General features: G+C 33.2%; 2 protein-coding genes across 2 annotated transcripts; one reads left to right on the forward strand and one right to left on the reverse strand.

Annotated features, from left to right (window-relative positions):
• Positions 1-585: 585 nt before the first annotated feature.
• On the reverse strand, positions 586-11,044 carry LOC144837693 (cilia- and flagella-associated protein 58-like). Its single transcript, XM_078692910.1, has 15 exons — positions 10,933-11,044; positions 6,355-6,651; positions 6,077-6,225; positions 5,540-5,696; positions 4,909-5,103; positions 4,367-4,504; positions 4,091-4,250; positions 3,602-3,876; positions 3,201-3,481; positions 2,700-2,868; positions 2,110-2,333; positions 1,554-1,770; positions 1,325-1,444; positions 906-1,039; positions 586-801 (listed from the first exon to the last, which is right to left on the reverse strand). Exons 1-15 carry the CDS (start codon positions 10,939-10,941, stop codon positions 678-680), a joined length of 2,649 nt encoding a protein of 882 aa, XP_078549036.1. The 5' UTR covers positions 10,942-11,044; the 3' UTR covers positions 586-677.
• Positions 11,045-11,294: 250 nt separating this feature from the next.
• LOC144837595 (grpE protein homolog 1, mitochondrial-like) lies at positions 11,295-13,072 on the forward strand. The gene is made up of 4 exons (XM_078692782.1): positions 11,295-11,395; positions 11,873-12,023; positions 12,162-12,392; positions 12,488-13,072. Exons 1-4 carry the CDS (start codon positions 11,304-11,306, stop codon positions 12,677-12,679), a joined length of 666 nt encoding a protein of 221 aa, XP_078548908.1. The 5' UTR covers positions 11,295-11,303; the 3' UTR covers positions 12,680-13,072.
• The last annotated feature ends 147 nt before the right edge of the window (positions 13,073-13,219 follow it).

Consider the following 13,219-nt stretch of genomic DNA (forward strand, 5'->3'; position numbering starts at 1 on the left):
AATTTTGGATATATGTTCGGTTTTTTTTTGTATATAGATTAAATGCGTCAGCAATTTACCGACGCTATTACAAAAAAATGCGTTCCACTCGCCGTTTCCGATCGTAATAATATGTCAATACAGTTAAAATATGGAAAATGAAGACACGATCATTTTCTATATTTCTGTTAGCAGAAACCACTTTAGCGGTTTGATGAAAAATACAGTATCAAACTAAAATGCGTCAACAACTTGTTACACACGACACCGTTTCTTCGCTATCCATAAAACGCGTTTCCGATTATAATACGTCAACAAGCAGTAAAAAAAAACACCACTGGCTAATATTTTTTTATGCGCTTACAGCAAGCTTCAAGCTTTCTTTTGTTTTTAAAATAAATATTACATTTTTAAAACTTTTATAACTGAAAAGAGAGAAATTTACAGTGCTACCATTCAATAGTCCTAAAACTGGTGTTCAACTCTTATTGTGTTCACATATGCATTCATCAATTTAGTACAAAACAAGAATAAAATAAATCATTTATAATTTATTCAGACTGTAAACATTGTAATTTATTCAATTAAAACAAGTAAAACTTCATGGAAACATTTATTGAATTTATTATTTATATTAAACATTGGAAAATGTGATACATTTATTATATGTAAATCAATTTATTAGCAGGGTGACCTAGTTAGGAAGCTTTGACTTGTGCTGGTGGTTTTAGATTAAAACCACCTCCTGTGAACCTTGGCCCATCTGACCTCTGTGCTTGTATGGTGGGGGCGCCACCTTGGGCTAACACACGATCACGTTCTCTATAAAAAACAACAATATACAGTATTATAAAAATGGTAATAACTAGACAAAGACAATTCCTATCTTGATTGAATATTAACACAAATCAATATATTATACATACTTGGCCTGCTGTTCTTTTCTTTTCTGCATGTAATATTTCTTCTTAACGTCTTGTAGTTCTCGGGCTAGTCTCTCAATCTCGTACTTATATTCACTCACTTGCGATTCATACATGTTTAATTCAGACGACATGCCCTAGAAAACAACAACAATTCGTTGAATTCCCAAAATAGAGTCCTCTGTCTACACTATCAATCTTTATGTGACCAAAAAATGTGCCCATATTTAGACATGATGATGTCATATCACTACCATATTTGAGCATATCACTACCATATTTGGGCACATCACACTTTTTTGTCAAACTAGTTTGATAGTGTAGACAGAGCTTTAAGAGGTGTCCCAATAGTGTTCTATAGTATGAAATTTGACAGAACTTAAAATCACAAAAATGATGTTATACAGTAATGGAATGCTTACCTTTAATTGCTTTGTTTTCTCTTTCAAAGTCTGTTGATAAATCTGCAACTGTTCTGCAACCTCGGGTCCTGGTTGACGAGCAAGGATATGCTTCAATTCAACGTACAGCTTCTCTTTTTCCTAAAAAAATAATAAGACGGTATTACTGTACTATTCACATCCGTGGTCAATATGGAGTGAAGACTAGTGTTATACCATGTGGAGACTAGTCTACTATCGTCTGCCGTACCTGAATCAAGAGTTCCTTTTCAACGACTTCCTCCGTCTTCTGTATCAGTCTTCTCTGCAGAGTTTGAATTTTTTGGATCATCTCATACGTGCTGGGGTCACTTCCTTCCAGCTTGCGCCAACGGTGGATATTCATCGGGTTTTCAAGTTCTTCTTCGAGTGCTTTGCATCGTGTACGCTCACGAAGCAGTTCACGCTGGAGGTGGTACACCTCACGTCTGTAAACAAATAAATTATCTATATTAAGTATTCGCCAATTAGTCTTGACTTAAGGGTCTTTCACACCTGTTCCAGCATGGTTGCGGATCCTGCAAATCAAATTGAATTTCAGTATTTGGTTTTTGTGACGCTCCATGTGACTATGCGTCAATTGATATGCTCTTAGTCGTGTGAAAACGAAACGTTTGGCCTGGACGTTTGATTTGATTTTCTGGCACCAGACTTGTGTGTGAAATACCTTTACATAATTTGTACGACATACATCAACATAATAACACATTCAGATGTTGATAATAGTGATGATGCTGTATGATTTATTTTCCACGATAAACAATTACCTCAAGTCATCAACATTAGCCACACTCTTATTCAAGATGTTCTTCTCTCTGCGTAGCTTCTTAATTTCCAGTTTAAGTAGTCTGATATCCTCCAAGCGCTGCCGATACTGGATCTCTCCTTTGTTTAGCGTAGATTGCTGAATCTTAATCTTTTCATACAACAGAGCAAGCTCGTCGTTACGGCGCACAAGTTGTGTTCCAAGAATATCTCGTTCACTGATCACCTAAAATCAAAAATATAAACGAAATAATAATAAATCCAAATGCAAATTATTGAAAAAATGACAATGCTGTGGGAATAAGTATATGGACCTCAATGGAGATACAAAATAACATAAGCAAAAAGCTAAATCAAAACGATAAATAAAACAGCCAGAAAAATTAGCAGAGCTTTTGAGCAACACTAGCCCTTCATCAGTGCAAGTGAAATAATAATAATATATATAATGTTCTTTGATACTAAATGGTACATTTGATACTAAATGGTACATATTCTACACAATGTGGTGGCGACATATAATTCATGTTCCAGGGCACAAGCAATGGATAATTGTCACATTTCAAATTGAGTATTAGTAATGTCTCCAAACCTGATCAAGTTCTTTCTTCTGTCTGAGTCTTTCTGCATCAGCCTCTGATATGATCTTAAGGAGTTTGCGTTCTTCTGCCTCTTGTGCCTCTATGTATGCCCTGCTTTCAGTTGCCTGTTGCTTCATTCGCTGCAACTCTGCTTTTAGAGCCTCTTTCTGTTTTTCAACTCTGAAATAGTAAATAGTTATTTTCATAATAATAATGGTAGTGACAAGTCTTATATAGCACCTACAATGTTTATGCTTTACACACAAAAATGATCTATTAAATATCCTAAGATAACCAAAAAATAAACCAAGCAGAGGAACGATTTACACCACTGTGTTCTCCAGCACTTTGAAGCTCCAATATCAGAGCTCGCCGGACCCTAATTCATAGGAGCTCGAGTGAAAAGGGCATCTGTCTACCATAAATCTAGAGTTTCATAACTAAACTGTCGAGTGTACATTAAACTATTCATTTTGAGGGCAAACTTGTGAATCTAATGATTAGTATTGTACCTTTGATGATCCAGATGCTCTTTGACAAGCGCTGCTTCTTTGGCAGTAATCTCCTCTTTCAACTGATCTATTTGATGATTCATTATCTTCAGCTTCCTCTTCATCTCTGTGATCTCATCTTGAGATTCAATCAGGTTCTTGCTGTACAGGTTGCGGTCACTACGGACGGCTTCGTACAAGTTTTGCTGCTGCTTCAACTTTGTTTCTGCTTCAGCAATCTTTTTCTTGTAGTCAAATATTTGCATCTCGCGAACTTTGACATCTTCCATATGTTGAAGAACCTGGGAAAAGAAAAAGGTAAATGCACTAGACATCAAATCTTACAAAAGTAATGATAGTTTTAAAACTGCTTAAACTAGAAACATTTGTGTTTTGTCGTCAACAGTTGACAGGAAGCGTACCTTTTGAGTCAGGTCACTGGCTTCATTGATGTAGCGATCTCTTTCTTTCTCCAACTGGTAAATAATCTTCCTCTGTTTCTGGGCTTCATCTTTGTAATTTTGAATTTCTTGTTCAAGATTCTTCTTGGAGTGTTCATGCAGCTTCACCAAATTCAGTTGTTTTTGTGTTGCACCAGCTGCTTTCAAAAGGTTCTTGTTTAGGATGTCGCGTTCACGGATCAAATCGTCGATGGCTTTTCTATCCATCTCAGATTGTTTTTTACTTGATTCAATCTCTAAAAAATATCACAAAAGTTCATTTTACAATATTATACAATGTTTCAAATTTATTACTCTTACTGCCATTTTTCTTTCCATAAACTTCCAAGAATACAATGTTCAGTGACAGTAATTGGTGTACTGTCAGCAATTCCAGTAACTGTCATTTCATATGGAATGGAAGTGGCCAAGGGCTTGGTTGACAAAATAGAGGAATGAACGTGGTCTTACCTCTTTCAAGAGCAACGATCTGCGATTTAAGAGTTTCCTTCTGCTGCTCAACTTCCGCTTTATTGTCCTCTACCGTCCTCAGCTTACGCTGAATACCTTCTCGCACTTTGCTCAAACGTACAGTCTCAATTTTTAAGTTACTGATGTCATCTTCTTTTGCCTAAAAATAATGATTCATTATAAAATACTGTACTGAAAATTGGTATTACTATACTGTAATAAATAAACGTCTACATCGGAGATATAAGTATTTTACACAGCTGTTATACAACTTACCTTTAATTCGACAACCCTTTCATTGTTCTCTTGTGTCAATTGATCGTTGTTTATCAACTGTGTTTCGTAATCCTGTTGCAGTCGTGTAAAACGTGTGTTCAAAACCTCAGTGTCTCTTACAGTTCTTTCGTACAATATCTACAAATTAAATAAAAAAATTATTAAGATGGAAAAGATTGATAAAATCAACCAAAGTAAAATATATTTCAAACTATCATGGTAGCTTTTACAGAACATTTTTAAAAAATACTTAATAATATAATATGTATCAAAAAGATATAAGAGATATTTTAATTAATTTGTACCGTATTTCAACAGACTTTTAAATGACGTATAATTTGTTACTTTATGTTTTTTACCTGTATACTATTATGATGTTTTTATATTTTAATGAAATGTGTATATAGTGTTTCTAAATATTTTTATACTTTTTTAACCTAATGTTTTATATATTTTATGAAATACACTCAACATATTTTCCTATTTCAGGATGAAACAAAGTGAATTTGAAAAGAGTTTTCTTTAAAATCTACAAGCATTACCTTTTGGTCTTTAGACTGTGTTTCCAGTTTTGCCATATCTCCCTTGTAACGCTCCACTTGTTGTTGCATAGCTTTGATTTCACCCGCTTTTGCTTCAAGATCTGTCTTGGCAGCTTTGAATTCACGATCAAGCTTTTCTTTGCGGCGCATCTCTCGTTGCGCTTCATTACTACGAACCTGAATGTCTTGTGTTAACTAGAAAAGCAACAACAAAAAAAACATTGGAATTGATGAATTCTTGTAGAAGAGCATCATAAATAGGGTGCTTTTGGTTTTTGCAGTGACCTAGTACCTAGGATTTATGAGGCCATACAAAGCTACTATTACATACATTTGGTCTGCCAATTTGGTCGATTATAGGTCAATTTGATAACCTTGGATTACGCTATATCAGACAAGCACATATTAACCTTTTTTGGGTGCACAGTTATCATAAAAAAAAAATGGAAACAGATTTAAAAGAGCTGAACAACCTTTTTTGGTTGTACAGTTTTCATTAAAAAAAACTTTATTTAACAGAGCTGGTAAATCTTGTGACAAATGGCATAATGTATAATTTATATAATTAATTAATACAAGTCCTAGGTCGTCAGAACAGAGAAACAACTCAATACCAGTTATATAGACTTACTTCAGATATTTTGTTTTCAGCATCAGACTTGTCCTCTTCTGCCTGTTGTTGTTTCTTTGAAGAATCTGTCAACTGCTCCCTGAGCTTGACAATCTCTGCCAGTTGATCATCTCGTTCTTTTGACAATTCCTCTTTTGCTTTAAGTAACTCATTTACACTAACAAACGAGTAGAAATAATTGTTTAACACTATAACATTCAATTCAGTAACCCTTAATGCAAATTGGAAAAAACTGGTGACCATGTGGTCAAAATCTGGACTTTTAAAATGACCCTCCAGGTTAGGATGAGGTTTCTGGTCATTTGACAGTAAATAGACTTTAATACAAGGTTAGTATCTACATAAAATGGTTTAATAGCGAATAACACAATGTTTCTAAGTGCCTAATATACAAAAATGATGGCCATAATGGATGAATGGGATAGCTTCTGCTGCAAAAATATAGACCTATATAAAGTATAAAATATATCATATACAGTGTCTACAAAATATGGTGACCTATTTTTGCTTAAATTATGTGCAGTATTTGATAGCTACCTATGTTCCTGCCCCATAGTTAGGCCAGCACCTTGCTCTACCAATTTGCTCAGATTAGTGATTTCTAGCTTGAGGGATTGGATCGTCTCCCTTGCTCTTTGTTCCTTCTCCTGGGATGCATCCACCATCTTCCATGCCTTCTCAATTTCCTGAAAAGATAAGAATAAAAATGGTAATTAGTAGATTATAAATTTAACAATTCACAACAAGTTTAAAAGTTATTTTCACTATATTAACGCCCAGCATTGTGAAATGCAGAGATAAGAATAGATAATTACTTTTTTGAGGGATGAAATGGTCGTCTGGTCTTCTTGGGACAGCTTAAGAGCTGTTGATACTTTCGCTGAATTTGCTACAATTTCTGCATTCAATTCTCTGCATTTTGTCATCAGACGTTTTTCACTTTCGTGTGATTTTTTCAGAGCACGGTGTAACTTCTCATATTCAGTGCGAAACTTTTCCAAGCTACGATCACCCATCAACTCACTCAAGGTGTCTTGGAAGTCTCTTTCCAGTGCCTCAAAGGCACTGTCTTCAATGGCACCTTTATTGGCAGGACTTTCATTCTTTTTTTCCTGCACAAAAAGAAAAATAAATCAGCAGTTATTTATTAATATTACATAAATGTTAATTGAAGTATAATATTAATAACAATCTGTTTCTAGCTAGGACCTTGTTTACCTCTAGCCTGGGATCGATCCTTTTATACTACTAGTATAGGACTACTACTGTAATATAGGCCTAGCGTATTTAACGGCCTCCTATCCCATTTTTTTTATAGGAGGCTAGGCCTAGGCCTACCCTAGCCTAGGCCTAGTCGATAAGTTAGCCTCGCTCCCTACTGCCTAGCCTGGTCTATTCTGCTTTAACACAGTTATATGCCAGGCCCTAGCCTAGCCCATGTTCATCATAGATAAATATAATGGATCAGGTGCCGTTTTCGGCCACCTCGACTTGTATGGACTATACCATTATAAAAAGATGGGAAAATAGGGGTGTCCCATTTATTAATTGAGTTGGTTAATGTGTTAAAATACTGCTGCTTTTGTTCTTTTGTTTAGTGCATTATGTTTCACCAACAAAGGGAAACAACTACGCCCTGCATGCTGTAGAATTAATTTCAGTTTTCAAGTTAATAGGCCTACAGTATATTATGGCTCTTTATTTCTATATAATTTTTAGGCATCCTTCCTTAATATATTAGGTGGATTCCCTAAGGTGGATATTGAATATTTTTTACGGATTTATAGATACAGAAAGTATATAAAGAAAGTTTTTATTCCAGTTACAAATAAAAAATATAATTTACCTAACGATAACACAGTAGTACATTTAATAAAATGACAGTAGTACATTTAATAAGATCTATCACATACTGATTATTAGGTAATCAGTAAAACAAATAAACATTATAATTTTGTCAATGAATCTGTACCATTTTGTTCCCAGAAAACACAGTGTTTGACATTGCGTGTTTTTAGGTTTGGTTTTTCTAAAACGTTTTAAACACGTTTTTAAACGTTTCTGTGTAGAAATACATGTTCTAATTGAACAACGTTTGCATCAAAACGTTATAATAGCGAATGCAAAACGGAGCTGATAATGTCGCCATGAAGAGGATGATTGGTGTCTTCCAATATAATCGGCAAGCCGTTCGCTGTAGAACGAGTCAAGCATTTGCATAGACAAATCAATTACTTACGATATTTTAATATCGATTGTACTGTAGTATTTAGGATGTTTTGATTCCGATTGTACTGTAGTATTTAGTTGTATTGTAGTTTAACATGTTTTAATTCCGATTGTATTGTAGTACTTAAGATTTTCTAATTTCGAATCCGATTGTAAATTCTAAAATTTAAAGTGTTTAAATCCAGATAGGAATAACATAGGCCTAGTATTTAATATGCATTAATTTTGATTATACTGTAGTGTTTAGTTTAGTTTTTATATATAATAAGTAAGTATACCTACTTATATAGTTTTTATTTATTTATTCAAAGGAATCACCTTTATATCGGTGTCACACATTTATCAGTTAATGGTGCATCCAATTTACAAATAACATAAGCCACAAAGTTCTAAATACTAATACATAACATCAAAACAAAATGTAAACTAATTAGGTGATCATTTAGAATAAAATGATCACCTATTGTTATTGTATAAAATCTTTATTATTATTTTTTTTTTTCTTTTTATTGTTTCTGTACACTATTTTGTGTAACAATTATCTCAAAAAGTTTAATGTCAATGATTACAAAAATTTCAGAATATCTTTCAAATAATATAACTTAATCCTAATAAGCTTTCCAGCGTGATCACTCATCCGTGACGACATTTATACGCCATTTTGCGAAATCACATTATCAATCATATCTCCATAATTCATTATCACATATTAATGAAATTCACTACACGTAAACTTCAGATCAAGGGTAAAAATATTAGCAAATAAAAACGCACGCGCACGTAGGTTCATGCGCGTGATATCGCGCGTTAAAAATTTAAAACGCTCAAAATTAAGTTTTGATCAATTTAGAGCATGAATTAGGCCATTTGCGTGTTTCAAAAAATTACTGCGCAAAAATGCGTTTTTGCGCGCGCGATACTTAAAAAGCGTAAAAAACATGAATTTTTTTTACAAATCTCATTCTACTCACCATCCTTAGTACATTCACCAAATTTGAGTCAGTTCCGACTTAAAATAACGCTATACGAGCACGTTAAAAATGACAAAATGCGCACATTAATTTTACAAAAGTTCTGAAAATGGTGAAAAATAAGTCTTTTTTAAAATGAAAATAATTCTTCAGAATGCAAGATGACCCCCGATTTTTTTAACTTATTCTGGAAGCCATTGAGTTGTAGATATGAATTCATGTACACATTTTACGTACAAAATGTTTTGACGTCATCAAATGGCCACTTGAATTTAAAAATTAGGATTTGTTATCTTTTTGTGTAGATTATCACATTCAACAGAGCGCATCTTGGTTATGTGTGCTCGAATTTCGCACAACTTCCAGTATGTGCTTGCTTAATTAATTATCTTTATCATGAGTTGACACTATCTTCATTTTAATGACGTCATCACGCGTAAAAACTTGAATAACGTAGGCCGTGTAATTTCACCTTCGCAGTAAATTTGAATATCTTACAGCTCTTCAGAATTGAAGGTTACCTTGATGATTATAATTTATTATGAAAGCTGATGAAATGTAGATATTAATTCATATAAAAATTAAGCCTATCGGATGTTGTGACGTTAACATATGGCCAGTTGAAGTGAAAAAGTAGTTTTTTCATATTTTTCGTCAAAGTTATACACAATTCAAAGAGCGCGCACAGCGCTTCTACGTGCCAAATTTTTTTCCAAATCTTATATTTTTTTGCTCAATTAATTATCTTTCGAAATTGTCATCTTAAAGTTTAGTTTGATAACGTCATCATGCCAAAAAATTAGAACATGTGTGTCCCGTAATTTCACCTATGCTACACTGTATATAGATATACAGTATATACTGTACATATTGTATATGGCGTATAGGCACAACTCAGCACTATAAGCATATAATAGGATGGCATACATCAACATTTTCCGATCGTATGTTAACGTACGTGCATGTTTAAAAAAAATTAATTTCAGTAAAATGATAAAAATGATCACCTATAATTCGTCAAAGTGACGAATTAAATTCTAGTTAATTAATTAGATCTGTATGAAAATACATAATACGTAAATTGTACAATATATAACTACAAAAATAAAAACAGAACAACAAAAATACAGGATAGGCCTAATAAATAAATAAAACTTACAGATATCAGGAAAGAAATAGGTGCTGCATAGGCAGGATCATGTATAAAAATAATAATCAGGTACCTGATGATGACCTATGGTCGAAAGTACTAGTATAATAAATATTTTATTTTGAGGCAGAAACAAGAAATTTGTCTGTTAAACTTACAGATACATCCTCATAGAGATGTCTGTAGCTTGTTTACTATATTAATAAATTAGTTGAGAGAGGTAATGCTGATAAAATTGTAGATCTAGTAACCCATGCTTTCATTAAATATTTTTTACAATAAAAATCAAAGATTTTTCCTAATGTTTCATTTTCAGTGAATAAATAATTGTCTAGCATAAAATGGTGTTTTAATTCCTGAGATCCAACAAAAATTATCCCAGTACATACTTAATTATTGTCTAACAGGGTTTAATGAAGGACATTTAAATAAAAAATGATTTACTGTTTCTTTTTCGTTAGTACTACACATCTTACATAATCCTGTGTTATGATTTGACGACCCTCAAGATCTAGAGAGTTTGATCTTGCTTTAAATTTTAAATTGATACTCTTAAAATTAGTTTTATCTAACAAATATTGTTCAAGGTTTGGAGTTCCTTTATACATAGTATATTCCGTTAACGTTGTTTTGCATTGGGCCTTTGAAAACCACTCGTTATGATCAACTTGTTTATTATTTTTCCTAAATGGCTTTATCCAGTTAGTAGATGGTTCTTCATTAAATTTGTCTATAACATTTGTTTTATTTAAAATATCTTTAGTTAATATAGTAATATTGTTACAAATCTTGGCATTCCCTAACACAGTACCTAATAATAACATGCCTTATAAAAAGTACATGCATTGCTAGTTTTTGATGTTTTGTATGGTTCCTTGTAGTTTGTACTGTAGGTTACATAACAGAACAGTTGTATTGTCTTCCCATTCAATAGACACCCTTCTCTACATAAAACATAATACACCACACCCCTATCATAATAATGGTATAGTCCATATAAGTCAAGGTGGCCGAAAACGGCACCTGATCCAATATAATCTTACCTCTGTCATAATTAATAATTATATCTACTCTTTCCTCTTATAAACATCTACTTATTTCAAAATGTCCTTAACAAACTTCCATGAGAGGTGAAGTTGTAGTTGTTGTTTATCCCGTATCCAGGACACATAACTTCAACACTACGTCCGCACACAAACAATAGTTCATCAATTAATTAACCAAATGTAATCAAATAAATGTGTAAACTAACATCAAATAAACGATTCATATAATTATATAATATATTCAGCACATTTCTTTTAATGAGAAGTGTATTCTAATTAGAATTTAGAAGTTAGCAATGTGGTAAAATTACGCATGATAGATATCAATGCGCAATCTAGGAAGTAGTAGGATTGCTGGGATATTAAAGATGGCGACTACCATGAACACGCACGTAATTTCCAAATGTTTACGTTTTTCTAGATTTTACCGTATTCCTCTTAGTAATTCAAATACATATAGGTAAGCATAGTTCACATTTATATCATTTACCGTGTTTCTGTAAAATTTTAGTCTAAGTGTCATACATTACTAAATATAATCTTATGAAACCGATCTTACGCAATCAGTCAGCCCAGCCAGCTAGCCTTAACTAGGTAGTACAGAGTGTACAGCATGCAGCAGTAGACAGGCTCGTCGGTGACGACCCGTGATGGGAATTAGGCCTAGCTGGGGGCGTAGGATCAATCATCATAGAAATGAACTTAGATGACAAGGTTTACTATTATATACTTGAAAATTATTCTTTAAAATAAGTCTTAACATCCAGGCTATTTTGAATTTTAGTTTATTTCCATAATTATAATATAATAACAATAACATACAGGATAATAAATACAATGAAGTAATCATATATGGGTGGGGGGGGGGGGGGGGGGGAGAGAAGAGTCAATAAGTCAGAAAGTTTGACCCACCCCTATTCTTATTTATTCTCAACAGGATACAGAGTTTATCATCAGAAGCTCAAGAACACAAACCTTCAGAAGCAGAACAAAAAGATAGCACTAGCAAAACACAAGATTTAAGTGAGAATGGAAAGAAGTTAGCGGAAGAAAAGACTAAACTTGAAAATGAACTGAAGGAAACATCGGTTAGGACTACTGCTGCTACCGAATACCTAAATAATAATCTATAAAAACAAAATACTATAGCACTACTACTTTATTAATTAATTTTAATTTATAATAGGATCTTAAAATTATACAACTCATGATGATTCTATTTTCAGGATAAATATCGGAGGGCTCTTGCAGAAGTTGAAAACACCCGCACAAGGTATCAAAAACAGCTGGAAGATAGCAGACGTTTTGCTATTCAAGACTTTTGTAAAGACTTATTGGAGGTAGCGGACATTCTGTCAAAAGCAACGGAGAGCGTACCAGAAACGGAGTTGAATTCCAACAGCCACCTGAAAGACTTGTTCAGTGGTGTTACGATGACAGAAACGCAATTACAAAAGGTAGAATAATATATAACTACTTACAGTTTATTCTAATAAATTGAAGTAAAGTAATGGTGTTTGTTAACAACAATTGAACATGTTTAATCTTTCAGGTCTTCACAAGAAACCACCTCTTGAAAATAGATCCTCTAGGAGAGAAATTTGACCCAAATCAACATGAAGCTTTATTTGAATCGGTTGTCGAGGGAAAGGAACCAGGCACCGTAGCGGTGGTAACCAAAGTTGGCTACAGACTTCACAATAGAACAATACGTCCTGCACTTGTGGGTGTAGCAAAGGCATAAGATAAAGATATAAAGTATATCCACTGACCTAGACAAATAGAAGCATGTGGGACCAGATTCAGGCTCTAGTACAAGGTGTATTTCTTTGTAATATGAAATAATTTTTTTTGTGAATCAATGAGAATTTTTTTAAAAACAATAACTTACAAATTTACAAGTACAGTATATAGAAGTACAATATTTTTTGTTTGTTTCTTGACGGTGTCTGCCTATCAAAAACCCTGAAAGAAGAAAACAAATTAATTTTGAAATATATAAACTAAAAAGCAGTTACCATTGGGTTAATCATGAATACAGTAATGTCAACAATGTAGGCCTACACAGAAAGTGCTGTTTACATGTTACAGCTGTATAATGTACCTTGTATTTAAAAATAAACAATTATGGTCTATATATTGGTGTAATTCTATCAGTTTTCTTTGAAATCGTGTACAGTATCCAATGTCCATGGTAACAGATGTGAAGCTCTTATGAGTATTAAGTGCTATCACAATGACATATATTTTCATCTTTCACCTCACAAAATTATCTTTACCACTC

The sequence above is a fragment of the Antedon bifida genome, chromosome 3 (genome assembly GCF_963402885.1).
Source record: "Antedon bifida chromosome 3, ecAntBifi1.1, whole genome shotgun sequence".
Lineage (NCBI taxonomy): Eukaryota > Metazoa > Echinodermata > Crinoidea > Comatulida > Antedonidae > Antedon > Antedon bifida.